The sequence below is a fragment of the Accipiter gentilis genome, chromosome Z (assembly GCF_929443795.1).
Source record: "Accipiter gentilis chromosome Z, bAccGen1.1, whole genome shotgun sequence".
NCBI lineage: Eukaryota > Metazoa > Chordata > Aves > Accipitriformes > Accipitridae > Astur > Astur gentilis.
The window spans coordinates 62,774,729-62,800,906 of NC_064919.1; the positions used below are offsets into that span (position 1 = coordinate 62,774,729).

The 26,178-nt window shown below is 43.0% G+C and overlaps 1 protein-coding gene across 3 annotated transcripts in view; it reads left to right on the forward strand.

Annotated features, from left to right (window-relative positions):
• Positions 1-8,563: 8,563 nt before the first annotated feature.
• Positions 8,564-26,178, forward strand: part of JMY (junction mediating and regulatory protein, p53 cofactor) — a 73,263-nt gene continuing 55,648 nt past the window's right edge. For 2 of the 3 annotated variants that reach the window (XM_049794406.1, XM_049794405.1), the window contains exon 1: positions 8,589-9,490. In XM_049794406.1, the coding sequence (XP_049650363.1) occupies positions 8,603-9,490 (888 nt within the window). In that variant the 5' untranslated portion in view covers positions 8,589-8,602. Of the gene's footprint in view, positions 9,491-26,178 lie in introns of all 3 variants that reach the window. The other variant, XM_049794407.1, reaches the window with a different exon arrangement.

Below are 26,178 nucleotides of genomic sequence, written 5' to 3' on the forward strand. Positions count from 1 at the left end.
CCTTAATAGATTAAATTTATCAGATTCGAGTTAAGACCTCTCAAGTATTGGCTAGAAATGGTACATTTACCCCTTAATCATGTAATTGAGTAATTTAGGTCCATTACTTAATCTATTCTTAGCCTTTTAGAGAATGTATTTAGAAATTTTACCATCCAAACTGTGACCGAAGGACAGCATTGGCTGCACTTACAATATAGTCTGTTAGGCTCATCTCAGCCAGTGTATAATGCAATGACATAAGCCCTGCAGAATCTTGCAGGGGTCAGATGGCCTGGAAACATACTGGAAATATGAGTGACTCATCCAGTGTTCAAAGTTTTCCTCTCTCAGACCAAAGAAACAACAGCTGAAGCTTACATGTTTATGGGAAATGCCAGTATCTCACATTAAAAAGATAAATGGTTGCAGTGGGCTGCCCTTGGCTGCCAGGTGCCCACCAAGCCACTCTATCATTGCCCCTCCTCAGCTGGACAAAGGGGGAAGAAAATACAATGAAAGGCTTGTGGGTCTAGATAAAGAAACGGACAGCAATTACCATCACAAGCAAAACAGACTTGGGGAATTAATTTAATTTATTGCCAATCAAATCCGAGTATGGTAAATGAGAAATAGGAACAAAAGAAAGGCACCTTCCCCGCACCCCTCCCTTCTTCGTGGGCTGAACTTCACTTCTGATTTCTCTACGTCCTCTACCAGAATGGTGCAGAGGTGTGGGGAATGGGGGTTGTGGTCAGTCCGTCACAAGTCATCTTTGCCGCTCCTTCCTCCTCATGCTCTTTCCCTGCTCCAGCGTGTGGTCCCTTCCATGGGAGACAGTCCTTCACGGACTGCTTCCATGTGAGTCCTCCCCATGTGCTGCAGTCCTTTGTGAACTGCTCCAACGTGGGTCCCTCCCATGGGCTGCAGTCTTTCAGGAACAGACTGCTACCAGCATGGGTCCTCCACAGGGTCACAAGTCTGTGAGAGACTGAAAGAGTTAATGTCTCAAACGTTGTGGTGGGCCAAGTTCTGCTTAAAGACTAACCCTGCACAGCAAAGAACCCAGGTGAAAAGCCCATCAGCTCAGGCATCAGCAACAGGAGGGGGAGGGTGTGCTGGAGGGTGCGCAGCTCCCTGTTCTGATAAGCTGTTCTGATACAAAGATCAAACAATGGCCGTGTCTGCAGGGAAGGAGAAGTTACTCCACAAATGACCCCCAAGCCCAAAGGCTCACAAACCACTCATTAACCTGATGAGTTTGGGTGCCCACCTGAAGGAGGGGTGTAGGGTTTAGGGATTAATCCGTGCGGGGCCCGGACGACGGAACACCAATGTGATGATTAAAGTCGCCAGTTTATTGAGCTTAGCTAATCATTTTTATACAATTCTCTAAGTTGTTGAGAGACTTTGGCTACTACATGCAAGCACCTGGTGTCCACACGCACAAGCATAAGCGGTGATTGGTTACATCGGTACTGTCCACGCGCACAAACATAAGACATAATTGGTTGTGTTAATTAGAGCATACAAGACTTGTCTTAGTCCAATTGGTCAAGATAAGCCCCTGAATTGAGGTTGTTTGTGCCAAGTTCCCTTTATCGTGGAATGTGCACCTGTGTTTTCCTAATTGGGATCTTTCTTCTTCTATCTTCTTATTTATTCTGTTCAAGGCCTTCTAAAGGCGCCTGGAACAATCTTGTGACCATGAGCTATTTTCAGGTCCAATAACTAACTTCCATATAACTGAACACTACAGAGGGGCAAGGATGATAAAAGGACACAAACTAAAGCTCCAGTTGTGCAAGCCCCCTGGGACTGGACCCCTCGACTGACTGGACCCCTCAGCTGACTGAACCAATGCTGGACCCAGGACTGGTGAAATCTTTCTCTCTTCCTTTTTCTCTCTCTGTCTTCTTCTCTCTTTCCTTTTCCTTTTCCACAATCCCTACACCTCATCCATTTCAAGATACAAAACGTTGACCAAGTCTGAGACTAAGAGTAGATTCAGCCACCCCTGGGCCCTTCTCCGAGGAGGAGTCTGGAAAGCAAGGGGGTCTGCTCTGAACCTCCTGAACCTAGACTGGACAGACCAGGGAATAGTGTTTAATTTGAAATTCCCTGCGGCTAAATTAAGGTGGCAGGACACCAAACGATCAGTTAAAGATTTTATCCATGACAGAAGCAAACTGAACCGGGGAGGTGTGGTAGTAGGTGTCAGGGTTTCTCACAACAGGAATTGGCATAAGACTACTTCTGTAAATGGTGTATCCCAGGGTAACCATATACATCATCAGGTTAATGAGCGGTTTGTGAGCCTTTGGGCTTGGGGGTCATTTGTGGAGTAACTTCTCCTTCCCTGCAGATGTGGTCATTGTTTGTTCTTTGTATCAGAACAGCTTATCAGAACATGGAGCACCCTCCAGCACACTCTCTCCCTTGCTGTGCAGGCTTTGTCTTTAAGCAGAACTTGCCCAGCCACAATGTTTAAGACATTAACTCTTTCAGCCTCTCACACACTGCCCCTCCCCACCCCCCCCACCCCCCCACCCCCCCCCCCCGCCCCTGCTACGAAAACCCACATAAACTCAATACAGTGGTTGAAAGCTAAGTGGTCTTCAACTCACTCTTTTCACCCAAAAGGCAATCCAGATTTCTTCAGATAGATCTTTTTCCATACACTCAAATTATTTTAGTATAGGCCTTGTGTGATCTTGCAGACAGACCAGGATTGTCAGGCTATCAATCTCTCCATCAGTATATCAGGGAAAGAGAGGGTGGAACTCCAAGATTACTTAAAAACATCTGAACTTTTGCTTGTCATATGTTCCACTGACTAGTCAGAAGGCAGTCTGTATTCACTGCCACAGGAACTAGAATTTCCTTTTTTCGATTCATGTAGGTATTTCATCTATTATAACTCCATGCTTGTTCTGTGGTTTGTGGCTTCCCTGCCTAGTTACAAATGTTCTTGATTGAGTTGAACTGTGGATGTGGCTAAACACATTGCTTCCCCTTTCCTTGAATAATATCTTCCAATGCTTCACTACAGTCTTGATATTGCTGCACAGCTCAGTACACTGTACTCAGAGCCAAGCAGCAATCTCCTTTATAGATCTATATTTTGAGGAATCTCAAAATACTATGACTGGAGTTTTTCACTCTTGTCCTCAAAGAAAATATGACTTTTGTGGAATTGTTTGATAAAAATATCTTTGTTTAATTATGAGATATTAAGCATGACAAAAAGTTTTGTGCGGTTTTTTACATTAGAAATAATTCTTGCATTTTTGCACTTACAACAAAAATCAAGTACTTTTAAAACACTTTATATTTCTCAAAGCTACAAATTGTTCTGTCGTCAGCACCATTCTCCTTATTCCCATGTACTTGGGTGGAGCCCATAAGAATATGGTTTCTGTAAACAAACAAGTTGACGAATTGCTTTGTAAACCACTGAAGAGAGCTGCAAGTACCACCGCTCCCAAATCATCCAGCCTGCAAGACAGGACTGTTGCAATTGTCTCTTTTGTTACATACTGTTTTTTATCTACCACAGAGACTACTGCTAACTTACTTTCATGCAATTTAGTAACACTCTTATTAGTTAAACTTAGAACTTTCCCACTACAATGGCAAGTTTAAATTGGAAACTTACTTTTTTTTATTATCTGAGCTTTCAAAGCAGGATTCTTGAGTATTACCAATGTAATTTTTACTCCATTAAGTTCATTCTGCCTTTCACTTAAACAGACAAACTAACTTTGCCAGTCTACTTGTTTGACTAAAAGGGAGAAGACTAACTTTATGAATGATTCCTTTCAAGGAAAGATTGATTTCTATTTAAAATACTGGGTCCTTTCAGCAGTAAGCGAGAGATTACAGTACATGTTCAGTTTATCACACATTTGTAAAGCTTACTACACAGTAATAACGCCACATGTTCTATAACTGCAATAATACTTGGTTGCGGAAAATTCTTCAGTTTAGAGCCAGCATAAATACCCAAAGTACACAGTTTTCCTCTATAAAATGAATGGCCTATCACATGCACTGTAGCTATACTGGTTCTGCTGTACAACACAATTCCTTGTCCTTGGAAACTACCCCAAATCTCTTACATCAAAGCTGTTAAGGGGAGGCATTTCCAGAACTTCAAGTGCAGATATAACTATAACTATTACTAGAAAGCACACTTTTGGGTGGATGTTTCATTGCTACTAAGCCATCACAAAGTCAACAGTGCTTTCACGCAGCCAGATTCTTGACTCACATCACACAAACAGACTTTCGAAAACACTCTTAAAACTTTTGCCAGAAAAACGACTCCCACTAACAACAAACAGACGTTGCTATTTGGCTTGCCCACATTAAAATTTGAATCATACTATCAACAGAAACCTATTAAAAATGCTTGTCCAGCATAGCTGTGTTAAGCACAATACTTATTAGCAATTTCAGGACACCTAAAAATACTCCTGACACTATGGTACTTTGAAGGATGCTATTGAATATCTTCTCCCCTTCATCTTGACTACTGTAAGGAATTGCGCAGCTGGTTAACTGAGAATACAACAGTCTTGCATTTGGACAGAAGTCATCTTGCAACAGCAGTCATTTGGAATTGATCAAACTTTAAGTCAGGGTTCCCAGGCGAGACCTGGTTTTCTCAGAACCTCTTTGTACTAAGCTAGTTTACCCAAGGTGTTCAAAGATTCAGATCCAGAAGGGTGTAATATCAGTTCAGCCTGCAGCGTGCTGTTTGAGTCACATACTTGGTGCTGGAATGTTTATACACTGAGAAGAGTATTTATGTTCTTGTTCACAACATCAGCATGCAGAAGACAATTGAGGCAGCATTGGGTGAGATCACTTTGCAGTGGTTCAGGTTATTCAATCCACAGAGGACCCAACCTTTTACACCCAGCAATTATTAATCCACCTCATGCGTGCAAGTAAGTACATACATGCAGTTCCAAAGGGTTTCATCCCATCATCAGCCCAGTTCTGCATTTATTACGTACAGATCTGCCTAGGCAAAGATACTTTTTGTGCTGAATTTGGATTCTGTAGTTTCCTTGTTCTCCCAACACTGGCCTGAATTGACTTCATGTCTGAGAACCAGCAGATACAGGCTCAGGGAAATGATACAGTAAGGCAGAAAAAGCACAGAGTAACTCCTGGAAGCTTGCAAACCTACTCTTCACTGGCTTACTAATTCAAGATCTTATTAAATATCACTGATTGGAGACTTCCCAAGGATAGCAATGACTCAAAAGTACTCCCTGCCTTAAAAGTTCTGGCACTTGACCCAATTCTTACAAAAAAAAAAAAAAAAAAAAATAGGACATCAATTGAATTCCTAATCTTACATTTCAGCTCACTAGTGACAGGACGCTTGTGGCTCTCAAAAAGCTTTGGCTCTATAAAACGTAGTAATTCAGCTTGTCAGCTGCTACTTCCAACAGCCCTGTTGGTAAGGTTAACTAGGCCTCTCACTTGTGCAACTTACACAACAGCAATGGGATCCTCATGTACTGAAGTGCCATGTCCTCAGCAGCAGCATGGCGGTAGTTCCCTTGTCTCCAGGCAACTTCGGTTTTCTTCAGAGACACTCCCCAGCAGTACTTTCAGTTGCTGCAAACTTGTCACCTTTTTAAAGTGTGGGAATCAACCACAGGTCAGGCTGATTGGGTGCTACCTAACCCACTTCTGCTTAGTGATGAAGAGTACACCCCATCACAAACCCTGTTCAGAAGGTAATTTAGGTCTTTAAGAATGTATTTTTAATATTTTGCTGGTTCATTTGATAGAAATCAGTGATGTATTTCCTTTAACCACCCTTATGAACAATTCACCAACATCTGAAAAGCCTACCCTTTATATTTTTTGAATGATAAGTTATGCTTGTCCCCTAACACAGAAGTCACTATGAAGGCTATTCAGTGCACCTTGATAATGTGATTTTGAAAAACTGCTATCGCCTTGCAGGTTTTTTCTGGAAGGGTACAATTTTGGCAAAATACAACAGCTGATGGCACAGCTTTTCTGCTGCATGAAAAGAGGCCTATCAGAAACTTGATTGTAGCTGAGTGACTTTCAGACTGGTTTTCAGCCAGCTCCCAAATGTTACATTTACCTAATAATCTGCTTTAAATTGTACCAGCTTGCCCCTCTGCTATCTGAGAACAGCCAGGCTAACACTGCTTCAGAGACCTCAGCCTCTACAGTAATGTGCCTGAAATACTAAGACTCTGATCCTTTGAGTAATGATGAGAAATTTTGAATCCACGTTTAATTCTCTTAAGCCTGGAGATGTATATATTGTTGCATCTTCATGGTTTAAATTTTTCTTTCATGCATTACTACAGACAACACTGGATTGCTGCTTACATTCATTTCCTGAGAATTTGTTTCCGAATACTTAACAGAAAGAGTCTATATTTCCTCCACCAATGTATTCTTTGCTTGCTTTCTTGGCCACTTCTACATGGGGTATAATCAAAATTTCCAGATCATTTCAAAGGTGCTTTGATCTGATTCCTAAATTTATGGTAACAGGAAAGAATGCTGCTCTTTGAGATGTACAGCACACGTCACCCTTAGCTTTAGAACACAGATGTGGTCCTTCTTCTGGCTGCTGAGCCATAATTTCCTTTTTTTCTGGCAGCTGTGACTTGGGGTATTCAAGACGTAACCTTGATTCTCCTGCACACATGAGGGTGCTTTGTTAATGACCAGAGAATGTTTGGATCGCCAGAGGCCCTCCTAAAATACTTCAGCCTCCAGGGACAGGATGCTAGTCAATACAGTAACTTCAGAAAAAAGCTGTGACTCACTCTTACTCCTCTGGCAAATGCGAATGAAAACATTTTATTTCCCTAGTGCTTCCTCCAACTTGGAGCAGGACAACGATATCACAGATGGACCAATGCGTATTGTCTACTGATCTCGTTTTTGATGCAAGTATTTTGGGACTGTTATAGTAAGAAATATTTTTTTTCCATTTATACAAGAGGAGAAATGGAATATCCCGAAGGGCACCAGGGAACCGGCCCTTGGCCTTGGAATCACAGGTGATTAACCATTCATTTCAGGCATGCTTATGAGAGTTCTCTGCCCCGGCTTACGGCTTACTGTAACCTACCCGCTCTGCAATACACTTGGAAACCTTGGAGAGCACTGCAGGCACTACCAATTCTCAAGCAGGACTGGCCAACACGAACGTAAAGCACCACGTCTCAGTGCAGTTAACTTCAAGTTATGAAAATACACAATTGCCCAAGACGCCTATTTCAGAGCATGCCCTCGTCTCCAGGTGTCGTGACAAGACGCCACGCTCTTCTGCAGCCTGACCGCAAGCGCAAACCCCTGCTGCGTAGCATGCCGTTAGCGCTCTTGGTAACAGACCTCTGAAGTATTTTGGTTCAATCTCTAGTCAGACTTAAATCACGCGGCTAAAACAGGCTGCTGAAACACCACGTCCTTTCCCGCAACCACGCAGAAAAACCACGTTTCAGGAGAAGCAGAAACAAGTCCTCCGCAGATACCACTTCCCTGCGAGAGGATTTGTTGCTAGGACGGACCTCCACACTTAAAAACCTCCTGCCACCCTGGGGGCAAGGGCCCTGGAAAGCAGCACTGGCTGCAGGCCACCGGGGAGCGAGCAGGGCACCGGGAGCGCAGGACCGCTGAGGCCAGCGTGCCCCACGGCGCTGGCTGGGAGCTTAACAGCGCGGCCAGAGCCGCGGCAGGCCAAGCCAGCGCTGCCTCAGGAGCTGCCCGGAGCGAAGGCCCTTGCCCCCCAGCCCCTCCCCGGGAGCCACGGTGCCGGCACGGCCGAGCTGCCAGACCTCGCCCCAGAGAGCCCGCTGTCCCCGGCCCGGCCCGGCCCCGCCTCGCCCCTGCCCTCCCTTAGCGGCCGCGGGCCGGCACGTGCCCTCCCCAGCATGCAGCGCGGGCAGCCCGAACGGCCTCGTCCTGCGTCCGAGGGAAGGGGCGGGGCACCGCCCTTCCCCCCGCCCACCACGGGGGCGCCAGGCGGGAGGGAGGGAGAGCGCGAGCGTAGCCGGCGGAGAAGGGGCGGGGCGGGGCGCGAGGCTCCGCCCGCCCTCCTCTGCCGGAGGAAGCGGGGCGGCCAGCCGGCGGGGGAAGGCGGTGCGGGGGGGCGGGGCTTCGGGAGGCCGCGGGGCGGGGCCGCGCCGAGTTGCCGCAGCGCCACCGCCGCTTGTAAACAGATCCTGCCCCACGTGACGCGCGTGAAGTACCTGAGCGGGGGCACCGGGCATTGTCCGCCGCGGCGGCGGGTCGGCGGCCAGAGGCGGCGGGTTCCTCGGCGGCGGGTTCCTCGGCGGCGGGCTCCGAGCAGAGAGGAGGTGATTCCTCTCCGTCCTCCCTCCCCACCCCCAGCCTCCCTCGCCGCTCCGGTGGGGATCCCGCGCATCCTGCCCCCTCAGCGCCTTCCCCGTCCCCCCGCCGCTAAGATGGCTGGTGGTGGGCAGTGAGGCGGCGGGCGGGGCTGCGGGGAGCCGTCGCCGGCCGGCGCGCGGCGGGGCAGGCGGGGGCGGCTGACGGGACGGGAGCGGGGAGGGTGGGGGGTGTGTGTGGGAAGCCGCGCGGCGCCATGTCCGCCTTCGCCCTGGAGGAAACGCTGGAGGCCGACTGGGTGGCCGTCAGGCCTCACGCCTTCCAGGAGCGGGAGAAGCACAAGTTCGTCTTCATCGTGGCCTGGAACGAGATCGAGGGCAAGTTCGCCATCACCTGCCACAACCGCACGGCGCAGCGCCAGCGCAGCGGCTCCCGCGAGCTGCGCCGCGGCGGCCCCGCCGGCCCCGAGGCCAGAGCCGCCGCCAAGGCCGGCAGCCCCGCGGCGCGCCGGGACGCCGGCCTGCCGCGGGGCCCCTCGCGTCCCCGCGCCGAGGCGCGGCTGCGGGGCTGCGAGCGGGGCGCGGCGGCCGAGGCGCTGCCGAAGAGCCCGCTGCGCGCCAGGAGCGGCCCGGCCCGGAGGCCGCAGCGGGGCCCGGAGGCGGCAGGTGCGGCCGAAGAGATAGAAGTGCTGGAGCTGGGGAAGGAGGAGGCGGCCGCCGCGCTGTCGCCGCCGCCCTCGCCGCTGCAGGCAGCCGAGCCGGCCGCTCCCGACGCGGAGCCCGCGGGGGAAGAGTGCAGCTGGGCCGGGCTCTTCTCCTTCCAAGACTTGCGGGCTGTGCACCAGCAGCTGTGCTCGGTGAACTCGGAGCTGGAGCCCTACCTGCCTGCCTTCCCCGAGGAGCCCTCGGGCATGTGGACGGTGCTGTTCGGCGCCCCGGAGCTATCCGAGCAGGAGATGGACGCTCTCTGCTACAAACTGCAAGTTTACCTGGTCCACAGCTTGGATACCTGCGGCTGGAAGATCCTTTCGCAGGTGCTCTTCACGGAGACTGACGACCCCGAAGAGTATTATGAGAGCCTGAGTGAGCTGCGACAGAAGGGGTACGAGGAGGTGCTGCAGCGGGCCCGCAGGCGAATCCAGGAGGTGAGGCTACCATCTCCGCCTCGGTGTTGCCTTTTCCTTGCTTTGTGGCAAAGCTTTGAGAATATTCGTGAGAAAATGAGGCTTAACCTCTCCAAGGTCTCTAGGACCAGGATTTAAGAGGGTGCAGATTTCCCTAGTCATCTAACTGTGGCTCAGTACTTTATTCTGTGCAATCAAACGTACGTGTTTGCGGACAAGTAGCTGATGGATTTGGCAAGGTTTCGCTCCCAGATTTTTGTTCTTGCATTGCTTTGCACCAGGACGTGTTGGGGTCTGAATTGTTCTGTTTAGTGGGAGCAGCAACATGTGGTGTTTATTTTGACAGTACAGTTTAGGCACTTGAGGCCAAAATTTTCTAGGTTCCTACAGGCTCTGGGTGCTGAATCTGGTGTTTCAAGTGAGATGATGTTTTCCAGTGAAACTGGAGTAACTACAGCTTTTGTTCAGCTTGTAAGTTCTTAGAGTGGGGACTTTAAAAAGCAAGCTGTCTGGTCCTCGTGAGTATTTACTGCGTTGCCATTGCTGGTGTCTGGCAAGACTTGGATGTTTCAGGACATGCCATCTCTCTTTCTCATACCATACACTGTTTAGACAAAAGTGGTTGAGGTTATTCTGCTAACTGACTTGTAGCATCAGTGTGTGAGAATTTTTTCACATCTTTGTGGACTGAGGTATAGGAGGACGCAGATTTCCCCAGTGAAAAAGGAGAATTTTATGCTTGTTTTTATGTTTTAGTATGTTGGTCCAGAATGTACCACCAGGATCTATCTAGGTGTGACTATGTGTATGATTCAGGTTATGGAATTTTTTATTTTTGGAAACACCACCTAAATTCCGTTGTATGGGTATAGGTCCAGTTTGGCTGCTTCAGCTGCCTGCATATATCTTACCGATGTTGTGTGCGCAAAAACGTGTGGTGGCAAACATTTTTTCCTTGGTGGAGTATGAGCATTATCTGCTTGCTGTCTGTTTGGATGACATAGTATTGAGTCTTTGTAGGATTCAGGCTGAGCTTTTTCTTGGTGACTGGAGTTACAGAGTATGAGAAAATTGTTTTACCAATGATGAAATCACAAGAGCATCCAAGTGTAGTGTTGTCAGGTAAAAGTTTATTTCCAAACTGTTGTGTTAGGTTATATCGTGATTTTTCTTTTTTTTCTTCATGGCTATTTAAAGGGCTGAATTCATCCTCGCTAGTTTTGGTATACAACTGGTAATTAGTCTAATAGTCCTCCTGCAGTAGTTTTAGTCCAGAGCATATGAAAAGTATGTTGCCTTCTGCTTTTTTGTTTGACTGCATGAATGCTTGGGAGCATGTTCTTGGATTGACTTAGCCTTCAGCTCAGCAGTTCTTATAAGGAGCTGAGCATGACAAGAGAAGGTCCTGTTAAACACGTGGAGTTTGGACGTGGTGTTTGTGAGGAAACACTGATTTGGAATTACTGAGCAAGAGCTATTTGTTTCTTGGAGAATCTCAACTTCTATTTAGTTAGCACCAGTACTACTGGCAAAAACCAAAACCAGTTATCAATAGGCAATGCAAGCTTTATCCATCAAGATCTCTAAACTACGTCATCTCGTTCTCTGTTAATGTTCAGAACTTGGTGGAGACAAAATGGCAGAGCCCATGTGTGTATTTGACTACATACAACCTTCCTTTCCCATGGTAACAAATCCACTAGTGTACCTAAAGTCAGTACAGCTGTACTTCTGTCACTGCCAGTTGTGTAAGTTGATCCTTCTTTAATTAAAGGTAGTTCATCTTTAAGAAAAGAAACCAATAGAATGACCTGCTCTTTCCCTCTTGGCTCTCGGATTTCTCTTTTCCTTACCTGTTAGTCGTTTACTTGGTCCACAGGAAATGTCTGTCTTTTAAGCAAATACTGAAATTGTTTGTCATTGCAATTCTAAGGAAATGAAGCAATGGATGATGGGTGCTGCTTGGTATTTCTGAAGTAAAGGTTTTTCGTACTTTAAAGAAAACCTACTGAATCCATGTTTCATCTCACACTTCAGTTTACTTTTCCACTGTGCTTAAAGTCCTCTGGTCAGCTGATTCTGCCTGTTAGCTGATTGCAGGAATGTTGAATGGCTGCAAGTTTAAACAATTTTGGGGAAGAGGGGAAGTGATTGAGCAGCACTGGTAACTGAAATGGTATCTAAGACCATAATGAATATGGAGGGTCTTCATTAATGTAAAACTGTGCAAAAAACAAGTTTAGAACAGTAAGACCTTGGCTTAACATCTTAAAATACACCTCTACAGTTTATAGTATTTCATATCTCTCTTTTTTCCAGGAGAGATTCCTCTGTGTAGTTAGAATACTACTCGAGAAATGCTTGCAGCTTCTGTTGATTAGATTCTTTGGGGTGGAGAAGCAAAGTGAGCAACAAAACCTCTTGTGTTCGTTGTTTCAGCATCCCCTACCTGGCCATCTGTTGCTTTCCATAAGTTACACACAAGCCAGTTTATTTTCACAGCAGTTAATAATTGTTGCTTTTTGTAATAGTCATTTTTATCTCTGTCTCAATTATAAACCTTTAATAAGCCAGAAGAATGTTGCAAGTAGAAACATATCCAAGATGAGGAAGAAAAATAGTTGTAGAGGAACTGTGTGACCTGGAATTAATTTCTTCTGCATAACTTGCAGTTCTGAAATAGCATATCTTCTATTTTTTTCAGATAAAACTATTAATTCTGGAATAGTTTAGGAATTTAGTTTATGTTAACTTATTTTAAAGTAAAAATTGGTATCTACAGGAACAAATACTGTTCTGCCTCATTTTTGAAAACCTTTTAACACTTGTTTGGAGCCCTTGTTCATTAAGTTTATGCCTGTTTAAAAAATTCCTTGGGTGCTCACTTATAGGTCTAAGCTCCCAAATGGAGATGTGATACAGAATCAGTTAATGCCAGCTAAAAAAGATGTTGTTACTTCAACAGAGAAGATATCACTGAAGCCTTATTTGGGATTCCAGCTTCTTGGCCAGTACTTCCAAAATTTCAAACTTTGCTTATAGAAGGCAGAAGTTTACCTCTGTATGCTCACTCCTGCCAGTTTCCTGTCTATGTTCCTCCTATAATATGGAAGGAGTTTTTCTAGGCTAAGTGTACATGCTTATAAATTTTTGTGAGTATAGTAATATCAAAGATGGTGTCTATCTCTTTGTCAGTGCTGTGTTGGCAAAAGGTTGAATGTAGTCACAGTTTTCCTATGATTAAGAGGGTTTGGTGGTTTAGTCATGCCAACAAACATACTCCATTGTACGCTTATCCTTTTACTTGCTCTTGCATAGCGATTTGTGAGGTTGGGAAGCCTAGCTTTACATTGCATGCCTACCTCTGCATCTTTGAATTAATGGCACCTGTGAACCTCCCTGTCCTTTATAGCTCTTAATTGCTATGGCAGTCTGAAATTTGGTGGATGATAGTCTATAGGACCTTGAATGCCAGTCATAAAACTAGTCAGAGGTTTGCTTTTGTTTTCTTGTTGCTCTATAAAATCTATGAATTCTAGTGTCTGCACACAGACTGTTAAAGACCATTTTGCATCTCTGTTCTGTGTGTGTACTTTTCAATTGCTTTGATACAAAAGTTCAGAACCACTTTTTAGTGCACAGTTAAATTCTGAAGAATTCTGTGGCTATCTGTCCTGGTTTCAGCTGGGATAGAGCTGTCTTCCTAGTAGCTGGTACAGTGCTATGTTTTGAGTTCAGCATGCGAAGAATGTTGATAACACTGATGTTTTCAGTTGTTGCTCAGTATTGTTTAGACTATAGTCAAGGATTTTTCAGCTTCTCATGGCCAGCCAGGGCACAAGAAGTTGGCACAGGACACAACCAAGGCACCTGACCCAAACTGGCCAACGGTTTATTCCATACCATGTGATGTCCCATCTAGTTTAGGAACTGGGAAGGGGGGGGGGGCGGGGGCAGGGAATTGCTGCTTGGGGACTGGCGGGGTGTCGGTCGGCGGGTAGTGAGCTATTGCCCTGTGCATCATTTGTACATTCCAATCCTTTTATTACTACTGTTGTCATTTTATTAGTGTTATCATTATCATTATAGTTTCTTCTTTTCTGCTCTATTAAACCGTTCTTATCTCAACCCAGAAGTTTTACCTTTTTTCCCCGATTTCCTCCCCCATCCCACTGGATGGGGGAAGTGAGTGAGCGGCTGCGTGGTGCTTAGTTGCTGGCTGGAGTTAAACCACGACACTATCTTAAGACTGACTTGAGAGTGAGGACCTACTGCTATTTTTAATCTCCTTCCCCTGTATAGTGGAATATTTTACTAAGCACAAGAATAGCCCTGAAGACTTTTGTGTTGGTTGGCTTAATTTTCTTCTGATTCAAAAGCCTAGAAAGGCTAAGGAAAAATAAGAATCTTTTATCTATTTTGTTACAGTAACAAATTATATGAGAAGAAAATGTAGGGTTTTGGCAGAAAGCTGTATGGTCACTTTGTTTTCTTCTCATATCAGTATGGATACAATTTTTTTTAAATTACTTTTGCACAGCTTTAGTAGGCAAGTTTTTTTGTTTTGAATGAATGAAATATGATTGTCACATCACACAAATTGGTAAGGAATTGATTCAGTTATAAATCATGGAATTTTACATTTGTTGCTTTCCAAGGGTGTTATCACGTATTTCTGTTTACAGAAAAAAGCTAAATAATATCTGCAGGTTGTTCTTTGGTTTTGTTGAATCTGTTCTAATATTTTAGTGAAGAATAATATTCCAGGTCATCTTAGTAACTAGGAGAATTTTATTTCCTTGCATTTGGCCATGTGCGTTCACTTCCAAAATAAATGTGTGTATAGTAGGTAGTGGGGCATTGTACCAAAAATACGAGTTTTCCAATGATAAGGTGACCTTTTGCTGTTCAATGTTCTACCTCTAGGCACAATGTGATTTAAAGAGAGATTCAACATCCAACTTGAAAATAATGCAAAAGTAAATAATACAAAACACTACAAAAAAGTATTAAGTGTTCCAGTAACACAAAAAAATGTTAGCAGTAGTGTTTCTATCAAAACCAATGTGACATCTTTCTATACAAGAAGCAAAGAAAACTGAATCCTGTACATTAACTGCAATATATAGATTTAGAAGATACATAAGGTGTCTGGGGAAGGAAGGGAACACTGGTTCAGATTTAACTTTGGGAGCACAGAGGGTTAAAATAAGATATATTGTGGATTTTTTTTCCTGTTGGCATGAACAGAGCCGAGCTAAGACTAATGCTGAGCATTCTGGAAATCCAAGCTATTTTTGTCTGAATGCTGCTTTTTTTAATGTACTCATTATTTGTAGTGTTAACGCTTGTTTCCAGTAAAACTGTTGTGATTCACTTCTGAATACTTTGTAAATAGGCTATTTAAGTACTGAACCAATACTGTAAGTTAGTACTAACCAAAATATAGTGTGTCAGCAGCTGTAGGGCATGGTCTGTAGAACAGGCAAATAGCCTCCAAGTTCTTAGGAGACAACTGCAAGATTGTTAGTACTCTGGCTAGTACTTCTGTTGCTGTCCAGCCAGCCAAAGGGATTTTCTCAGTGTTTATCCTTGTCAGCCATAATCTTTTTATTTATCTAATTTGTAGCAAGTGTTATTAGTGGTTATTTCTGGTTGTTACAAACTAGTCCTAAGTTAATAAATATTTTAAAGGCTTGTCATTTTAGGCATTGTAAGTTCACACCTGACTCATTTTGCAAGCATCAAACCCAATAGTAAGGATACTGTGATACATTTTCATATAAACAGAATTAAATATGGAGTAGTACCCTCATCCCCTTTTCTGAAAAAAAAAAAAAAAAAAAAGAAAAAAAAAATCTAAGTCACACACATATTTTGTTTTCAGTGTTTCAATGAGTTTCTGAATTGTGTTCTTGTGGTGGGTTGACCCTGGCTGAATGCCAGGTGCCCACCAAAGCCCTTCTATCAGTCCCCCCTCCTCAGCTGGACAGGGGAGAGAAAATATAACAAAGAGCTTGTGGGTCGAGATAAGGACAGGAGAGATCACTTACCAATTACCATCACGGGCAAAACAGACTCAGCTTGGGGAAAATTAACTCAATTTATTGCAAATCAACCAGAGCAGGGTAGTGAGAAATAAAACCAAATCTCGGAACACCTTCCCTCCACCCCTCCCTTATTCCCGGGCACAACTTCACTCCCGGATTCTCTACCTACCCCCACCCCAGCAGCACAGGGGGACAGGGAATGGGGTTTATGGTCAGTTCATCACATGTTATTTCTGTAGCTTTATCCTCCTCAGGGGCAGGGCTCATCACACTCTTCCCCTGCTCCAGCGTGGGGTCCCTCCCACAGGAGACAGTCCTCCACGAACTTCTCCAACGTGGGTCTTTCCCACAAGCTGCAGTTCTTCACGAACTGCTCCAGGGTGGGTCCCTTCCATGGGCTGTAGTCCTTCAGGCACAGACTGCTCCAGCGTGGGTTCCCCCCAGGGTCACAAGTCCTGCCAGAAAAACCTGCTCCAGCCTGGGCTCCTCTCTCCAGGGGTCCACAGGTCCTGCCAGGGGCTTGTTCTACTGCAGGCTTCCCACAGGGTCACGACCATCTTCAGGGGCATCCACCTGCTCTGGCGTGGGGTCCTCCACGGGCTGCAGGTGGATATCTGCTCCATGGTGGACCTCCCTGGACTGCAGGGGGACAGCCTGCCTCACCATGGTCTTCACCACAGGCTGCAGGGGAATCTCTGCTCTGGCTCCTGCAGCATCTCCTCCCCCTCCTTCTTCACTGACCTTGGTGTCTGCAGGGTTGTTTCTCTTACCTGTTCTCACTCCTCTCTCCAGCTGCTGTTTCTGTCTGTCCCAGCAACTTTTTTTTCCTTCTTAAATATGTTGTCACAGAGACGTTACCACTATCGCTTGACGGGCTCGGCCTTGGCCGGCAGTGGGTCCATCTTAGAGCTGGCTGGTATGGGCTCTGTCGGACACAGGGGAAGCTTCCAGCAGTTTCCCACAGAAGCCACCCCTGTAACCCCCCCCACTACCAAAACTTTGCTACACAAACCTAATACAATTCTGTATAGGTAAGTCCATGTTAGCAAGTTAAACACTTGATGACATGATACTGCTGGAAGATATGGAAATAAGGTAGAGAGGGCTATGTCACTTGAAATTCTTGGACCCTTATAGCAGCAAGGATAATTAAATATGCAACAGCTTAATCTTATGGTGGACTCACAGTTGCTGAAAGTCTTAAGATGTGATTACATACCATTTTAAAATACATGCTTTAAAATGGCTTCTAGGAGTCCAGTATTTAAAGGACATTATACCGTAGTATTTGCATCTCTCTTTAGTGTGTGTATTAAAACCTTCTAAGTCCTAAGCAAAATAACTATTCACCTTTTAACTGGAAATATTTTATCTTTTATCCTTCTTCCAATTTGATATCTTCTTGAGTAAGTGTTTAATTTTTTCTGCTGCCTTTCCCTTTTACTTCTGTTTCATAGGTAGCAGCGAATTGTTTCAGAGATTTATGGACTTCTGATTGTAGGTTAATTAGATTTTTGGGGTTTTTTTGTCAACCTTTTTGTGTTGTCTCTTTTCCAGTCCTAGTATGATGCTTGTTTCAAATTTGAAGTAATTTTTTTTTTCTTCCCCCCCCCCCCCCCTTTCTACAGTGCAGTTATGGCATATACATGTAGATAGACCTCATGCATTGCTTTATTAATGCCTTGTTAGTTTGACAAGAGCTAGCTGTATATGATAAATACTACGGCTGTATCTGAAACCTGTAGAATGCTTAAAATAACATATGTTTCTTCAAAATATGGACAAATTATATATGTACAAAGAAAAGGACATCTGCTGGAAAAACTAGGTCTTCTTTAACGGAACTTAAGTCTTACATGAAAAGTAAAAGTACATTCTGTAGAACATAGCAATACTGCTCAGGATGACCCTTAGTTAGTAAGTTTAAACTTAATTTTTAGAAACTGAAGACAGCAGTTTGCCAGTCTCATAGTTCAATTCCTTATCCAAATACTTGGGAGAAGAAAAAAGGAAATAAAATGCAATATAAGCTCTGTTTAACTGCCTAAACTGGAATTGGGGAGCCATTTCTGTCTTGTAGTTGGGGGAGTATTCTGCTGATGAGAGTATTTTATTTGATATTCCCCTTCAAAATTCAAATTGTTTCGTTTCCCTAGATGTATGGGTAGACTTTCCTCTGTTTTTTGTTTAAAGTTGTGCTAGTTGGTACACAGCTGCAGCATTTTCATATGCCAGCATATTTTGAAGAGGTGTGAACAACCTATGTAATAAACACTCGTAATCCATTGTGCTCCTCAGGATTCACAGCACGCTTAATTTCTTGGCTTTTAGAGATGGTGCTGACTTGCCTTTTCTTTGTGTTTACCTTTGTTGTCTTGCATATTTTTTCTCAATTTTTTCCAGCATTATTTTCTTTCTCTTCAACTGAATGTCTTACCTTCAAATCAATGCCTTTTAAAACTGCTTTCTTAATCCAGTAACGTTTTTTTCCTCTCCGTTTCTGGCTGAGATAGTGTTACCCCGGCAGGTTTAGAATTTCAAAGCAGATTCATTCTAGTAATTTCATGTTTTTACATTTCTTTCTATGATACAACAAGACACTGCTTACAGATGATCACTGAGGTTTACGTTCTTTATATGTTTATTGCATATACATATGCAATATGTATACTGCTGCCACAGAGCTGAAGAAGGCACTGAAAAGCAGAGGTTTTCAGAAGTGGCTGCACCTACGTTTCTTCCTCTTTGAGGAGGTGCTTTTAATACTCCTTTTTTAATATTAGTAGAAACGTACCATTGCAGCGCACCAGGATATTGCTGTTACTGGAGAGAACTTCAGTCAAAGTGAGGACTCATATCTGATATATCTGCAAAATCTTTTTCTCTTCTCAAGACATGAAAACTTAGCCATAAGGAATATGGTAGAGAGAGAAGGAAGATAGGGTAGGAGGAGAGTGAAGAAGAATTATGATATTCCTAACATATATATTGACTAAGTGATGTTATGTATCTATATCTGAGCTGTTGCTCAAGACTGCTGTCTGCTAAATAGGCAGAGTGAGGTGGGATTGTGGGATCTTGAGCCTGTTGCTTTAGTGGTTGAGTGTCTTCTAAATAGGTTCAATCCTTTTCCTCCTTTATTTTCTCCAGAGAAGAATCAATGACTAATATCTGGTGATACTATAATTTTACTCAGAGTTATTCTATAATGCCACATTGTATTTTTTTTAGTTTTATACAAAAGCAAGAGAAGCAAATGAACATGTATTGGACTCAGTAGAGGAACCTGCACCTAGAACCTGTTTTGTGATTTTGGGCAACTGGAGTACTCAGGAGTTGCCAGTAGTATAACAGTTATATTGTTTCTTCTCTCTTTTCCAGAAAACAAACAAGCAAAATAACCCCTAGTTAAAATAAATTAACTTTATTTTTAAAATACATCACAAGTTACTGTTAATTTGCTATGTAGTAAAAGCTTGTAAATAAGAGACTCTGCTGTTGTAAATGTTTTACTGTGTTAAAAATTGAGTGTCCGGAAGTTTTGTCCTGCTACTAGTATTCACCATGATATAGCGCTTTAGGGAAGGGGCGTATGAGGCTGATGACAACTGTAGGTTTAATCATGTAATGTATACTTATCTAGATTAGAAGATTGAGAGTTTTTGAGGAAGGGAGCCCAAGTTAATATGTATTGGAACAATTTATTTGAATTACTCATACATCTTGCATAGTACTACCATCACTGTAACCATTCAGAACAAAGATCTTGGATAGTTCACTGAAAATCCCTTCTTTAAGTGCAGTGCTGTTTAATAGCAAACATACAGGAATGTTTTAAGAATGATGAACAAAGAATTGTTGCGCCCTTACAGGAAGTAATAGTATGATCTCATCAGAAGTCTCATAGTGATATTTGCTAGAATATGAGTTAGTCTTCAAGAATAATTGTTGGAGCCCTTGCATAACTTGAAACAGGATTATAAAAATAAAGAAAATAGTCCAAATTTGTTGGGCAGGAGATTGGATGATCTCATAGTATCTTCCAGTCATAAGCTGTATAAATTAATAAGGGAAATGTGTTTTTGTTTTAATTAGTTTGTTGTTGAAACTTGCCCTGTTTCCATTTTCTGAAGAATTTAGGCCTGAATTGTAAACCAAACCATTATTAGTTTGTCTGAAAACTTCACAGAGAATTTTAACACACAGTAGTAGATGTTAACTTGAAACAAACATCTCCACAAATGTCTCCTTCACTATCTCTTGCTTGTCAACTGTGTCCATTATTATGAGTAACCTCTTATTAGAGGATTATTTGTGCAGTTTGGATTTTACTTTTGGATTAACTCTTTCAGTTGTAGGCAGAAAGGTGTTTTCGTGTGAAGACAGCTTCACTGCCAAGCTAGTTTTTAAAACCATCAACTGGAGCTGTTCAGAGTAAATGTAAATAGAACGCTGGTGGTGTATCTGCCTATGACTCCACTCACCAGTTGCAAACATTGTGGCAGAGGTTGTTTTCAGTTAAAAACCTCTTACTGGTAAGACCCTATCTCTGGGTTTGCTTTCTATCTATTCTTTTCTGTTTGTGCTATTTGTATAGTAAAAGTTATCAAATGTATGGATTTTTTGTTGTTGTTGTTACATATGGGGCAGACAAACATTACCCATTCAGAAAAATTTGAATGTTTAGTGGACTTTTTTTGTCAATGAGTTGCTCCTGGAAAGGTGTTATAAAACACTTCGAGTCATTCAACAATGTTTTTTATTTTTTCTGGAGTAAATTGAGTATCTCTGCTTTCTTAAATGATAATGGAAAATTTTGTTTGTTTTATGCTACTTTTACAGTACTTTACAAAATGTGTTAGTAGACAAATGTTTATATGACCTTTTGGAAAAAATGCTATGATACTGGTGGGAGGGAACTGGATGGCTGGTTTTTTTCCGTTGAAAAATGTTGTTTAAATAATCAATTAGCATTTGTTTGTGATGACTTACAGACAATTTATGTGGGTCATCTAAAATTAGTAGTAGCACAACTTTTCACATAACAGCATTGCGTCATGACTTGTGTTTTGAGCTACTTTAGGGAGAGAGTATTGTAAAGGATTTTTCAATAACTTAGAATCATAGATTATTATGTTAGAAGGAACCTCTGTGGGTTTTCTAGTTGAACCCCATGCTTAAAATAGAACTAATTTTGATTAGGGCTTTTTTTTGGAAAAAAACCCAACAACAAACCAAACATTAAATAACATTGCTTTATATCTGTTTTAAGGAAATTTTAAAAAAATAAAAAGAAACAAATACATTAATTCAGTTGTGAAACTTTTGACGGAGAAAATCTGTAGATCAGTTTTCAAAGTTTACCATTTTTCTACAAATAGCACTGTGGCTTCTGAGCCCAAGTTTTTCAGCCTTCAGTAATGTGATATTTGCTTATAATCATCAGTTGTCAGATTTTTAAATTGTACCATTTTGTCACTTCAGAGTAGTATAATTCAGCAAAAATTCCCAAACTACTTGCAATATTGAATTAATAGGTAAATGGTATGTATTATTTCAAGTTTGTTTTATCATGCTGCTTTATCATGCATGGATTTTATTTCTCCATAACATTTAAACTGTGTATCCTTTCCCCTTCATTTCTCCATGAAAACAGGAACAGAACCAACCCAAACAGGTGACACCACAGAATACAAGTCTGTGTTCATCTGACACTAATATAAATTGCTTTTGTCTGAAATGTTGTGCTGTTATGAACGTGATTTAATAGCTTGTTATTTGCATGATATTTGCTGTTAGAGGAAAAATAGTGTGCATGATATGGGATTTCAGGAGTTGATATCTTGTTTAGCCTTTTGTTAGTGGGCTTGTAAATGCATTCTTTCTTTTGGGCTTTTTTTGGATGTTGTATTGAACTTTTAAATAAAAAACCTCATTATTTTAGCTTAGAAACTTTAAAAAATTGCATTTAGTCGTGTAAAATGCTGTTTCCTTCTTAGACCTGCGTTTCCGTGATTTCACCATTGTCTAAGATGCTGTAGAGTTTGAAAGAGTGTCGAACTATACCAGACTTGAGAAATCACACAGGGGGCTGTTTGAGTTATCTGTCAGCTGTCATCCAAGTTTTAAAGGTGGTTTGTCAGCCATGTTGTTGAAGGGAGCTGAAGAACTGGATCATCAGCTTGCTAGTGCTGAAAGGGGGATCCTATTGCTTTCTGTGCTCCCCCCTTCAGCTCTGTGTTCCTTCCTGTTGTGCTTCTCTGTCCTTGCGGTGTGCTGATTCCACTCAGTAAACCTCAGTAAATTAATCCAAGAGAAACTTACAGAAACAGCTTTCTGCCAGATGCTCAGTTAGTTTGTTGAAGGGTCTGAGAAATACCAAAGCCAGTGCAGTGGAGGAAGAGGGCTCCTGAGTGCAGAAGGAAAAAGGAATGGGGTGGAGTTGGGAGAAGGAAAAGGGGGTGGGAAGTAGGATCTCCTTTGATAGGAGCAAGCCATTAGCTCAGCTTACCTTTAAAAAGTAAATTCACCCATACCAGTGGTTTGAATCTGGTATTGTCACAATGCTTCACCTGCTTTGAATTAGATTTAAAAAGCCTAACATAAGATTTATCAGACATTTGAGAATATCTGCTACCATGCCAAATGCATTGTAAAGCTGGTAAGAGTAACTAATTCAGTTATGATTCCCATGAGCTGACTTCAGAGTCACAATGATTATACCTCTTAAATTTTGTTTGTTTCTTCCCATCAAAATGTTCACCTTTGTTTTCATGAGAGAACATTTGCTCTCTAGCATAGTGGGTATTTGGCTAGGCCTATATCCTGACATTGCAAACCTTACACAGAGAAGGGTTTTAAGAGTAGTATTGTAATACCTGCTAAGTAAATGTATTTATCGTATGCAAATATTAGTTTGTTTAGACAGTTGTGAGTTTTGAGGCTCTTGAATATGTTTTCCTGACTAATAAAGCATAGTTCAGAAGCACAGAAGAGGGTCTGTGGACAAAAAGTTAATATATTTTATGGCACAGCATGAACACTTATGTAATGTATGTTCTGAGTCTTCTGGCTTTGGGGTTTTTTTGAATTGGTCTCCTGCAGAAAAAAAAGACTTAGAACTCATTAGGACATGCGTAGAATAAGATCTTTGCCAAGCCTTCAGGGTGAGGTGTTGCCTAGAAGTCTTTTTATTCAGAGTTACCATGTGCCAACTGATCAGTGATTCATTAGTGACTTTATCTTTTAGTTATTTTGCCCCTTTCAAAGGGAAGGAGTCCCAGAGTGCCATAACAACTTTGAAATACAGTAAAGAGATCTAGTTTATTTGTCAAATTACATTACAATGTAAGTACTTATTCCTTTGTTACTAACAGCAGAAAAAAGCCTAGCACTCCTGTACAATGAGCACTCCTATGCAATTAGCCCATGTTTGCTGTGATTTCTGTAGCTGACTTGTGGCGTGCTATTCTAAGTAATATACTAAATTCAAACAAGTACATGGTTTTTATAGGCAGTCATTTGGCATGATAGTGTAACTCAGGAGTGGCACAGCCACATCACACAGTAAGGTAAGGTGATCAGACAAGTACCATCTTAAAATAAAAGCAACTTTACCATGATGTTACATGTATGTTAGTCTTGTTTACAGAAAAGGAGATACATAATTTTTAATTGATGTCTCCCCCTCTTTAGCTTTCAGAAGAGGTCTGGTGTGCCATACGTTGTTGTCAGAGTTGGCAGCGTTAAGCCTGAGCCTTATATATGAGCCTATATTCCAGCAAGTTTATATATATCTACATACAGTTCTGCTGAGATTTCTATTTAGAATTTCGGGTGGGAGGAGAGAATTTGCATTGTTCAGTAATGATGCATACATGGAAATAATGTTTTGACTCACTTGGCTACATTAAAATACTACTTCAATTTTTCTTAGTTCAAAAAGAACTTTTTCTACAGACTTTTATTACAGGTGGTATATTGAAATGAGGTGCATGTTGGTAGGCAGTGTAAATTAACTTAACAAAAATAATTGTTACTGTCCTAAGAGCTGTTAACCTAAGTACAAAGATAACCGATTGTTTTGGGTTTGTGTGCTGGGGTTTTGGTAGCAGGGGAGGGGCTGCAGTGGTGGCTCCTGTGAGAAGCTGCTAGAAGGTTCCCTGGCTCCAAATCGGACCTGCCTCTGGCCAAGGCCAACCCAAACATATTTAAGAAGGGGAAACCTGCAGCAGGGGAAGAGATTGGAATGTGAGAGAAGCCCTCTGCTGACAGTGAGGTCAGTGAGGAAGGAGGGAAGGAGGAGCGGGGCAGGAGGGGATGCCCCTGCAGCCTGTGGTGAGACGTCAGGCTGTCCCCCCCCAGCCCATGGAGGGGAGCAGGGGAGCAGATGGTGAGGACCCCATGCTGGAGCAGGGGGACGCCCCCCAAGATGGCCGTGACTCTGTGGGAAAGCCCACGCTGGAGCAGTCTGTGACTGAAGGACTGCAGCCCGTGGAAAGGACCCACGCTGGAGCAGTTTGTGAAGCGCTGCAGCCTGTGGGAATAACCCATGCCAGAGAAGTTCGTGAAAGTCAGACTGTCTCCTGTGGGAGGGACCCCACGGTGGAGCAGGGGCAGAGTGAGGAGTCCTCCCCCAGAGGAGGAAGGAGCGGCAGAGACAACGTGTGATGAACTGACCCCAACCCCATTCCTCGTCCCCCTGTGCTGCTGGGACGAGAAGGGGGAGAAAATTGGGAATGAGGTTGAGCTAGGAAGGAGGGAGAGCAGGGGGAAGGTGTTTTAAGATTTGTTTTTACTTCTCATTATCCTTGTTTTGCTTTCATTGGTAGTGAATGAAATTGATTTTGTTTTTTCCCCAAGTTGAGGCTGTCTTTTGCCCATGACCATAACTGGTGAGTGATCCCTTCCTGTCCTTGTCTTGACCTATGAGTGTTTCTTTATATTTCTCCTCCTTCTCCCCACTCCAGTCCCAGTGGGATGAGTGAGCGAGCAGCTTCATGGTGCTTTCTTGCCTGCTGGGCTTAAACCATGACACTGATTTGAGTGAAAAGAGGCCAGGCAATCTGCAGTGTGCTGGTCTTAGCCTTCTGGTGTGCTCCTTCATAGTGGATTGTCCTTGGCCACCAGGTGCCCACCAAGCCACTCCGTGACTCCCCCTCAGCTGGACAGGGTGAGAAAATATGATGAAAGGCTCATGGGTTGAGATAAGGAAAGGGTGATCACTCAGCAGTTACTGTCACAGGCAAAACGCCACAAGCTGCAGGGGAATCTCTGTTACAGCGCCTGGAGTACCTCTTCCTCCTCCTTCACCGGCCTTGGTGTCTGCACGGTTGTTTCACTCACATATTCTCACTCCTCTCTCCCAGCTACTGTTGTGCAGCAGGTTTTTTTCCCTTTCTTAAATGTGTTCTCCCAGAAGCACTACCACCGTTGCTGATGGGCTCGGCCTTGGCCAGCAGCGGGTCCATCTCGGAGCCGGCTGGCATTGGCTTTGTCGGACATGGGGGAAGGTTCTGGCAGCTTCTCAAAGATGCCACCCCTGTAGATCCCCGCTAGCAAAACCTTGCCACCTTCACCAAATACATCTTTGCACACATGTAGTGAGGTACATGGGGTCTCTGCAAGGAGGTAAAAGACTGTTTTAAACAGGGTTTAAAAGGAATAATGTGGCTCACTTGAGATGAACAGCTCTTTAGAGGCCTAGAAGATACATCTTATGGAATTGTTCCTTTTTAATTCTTCTGTGTTAAACACCCTGTGTTTACTTTCCAGTATCTTCTGGGCGGTTTGTTTTGTGTGATGTGTGTTTGCTGTTGTTTCTTAAAATAACTGCGAACTTTGAACTTGTTTGTTATGTGTGTTTTATGTGTGCATTTGGTTTGATTATTTTAATTAGCTTAGTCCTTCTGTAAACAGCCATTTAGAAAATCCCCCCCAAATCCAGACAATAACCTTTGCAGTGCATCAGCATACACTTCCAATTACCTATCTTCAGAAGCCTGGTTGAAAAAATTGGACATTTTTGTGCACTCAGTAGGTGGTTGATTGCTTTATGTACCACTTATAAACTGTGTGGTTTCCAAATAATTTTAATGTGGAATTCACTCATTTGTATCTTTTAATCTTAAGGGGTTAGACAGATCTAGTGCTGGTTCCAGCACTTCTCATGCTGGGCAGTATTACCTTAATTTGTTTATGCTATCCCAACTGTGTATCTATCTTTTGTATTCTTTTAGATGATTTCTGCCCCAACAGTAAAATATATATTAGGTCTTTATTGAAGAGTCAGGCATTGGCCCCTTACTGGGGCATTCACCTGCTACAATACTGCAAATGGTCTTTTTATGCTGCAAATGTAAGGATTGTTGATGGCAATGTAATCATGCAAGCAGAAAGCTAAATATCCTGGCAAGGTTTGATCTTTTAACCACAACAGGTGACATGTAAATACAGGACCATGCATGTATGAGAGAGAAAAGCAGTTTGCCTGTAGTACAGATTTCATGGAGTTTAGACTGCTGCTCATTACTGGGATGTGTGGGAGTGTGGTTGCTACCAACAAGATTTTTTGCTTGTTTGTTTGATTAAAGATAGCTTAAAAAGAGAGAGAGAGAGAATAGAAACAATTTTAAGCACATTCTGATATAAGAAATTGCA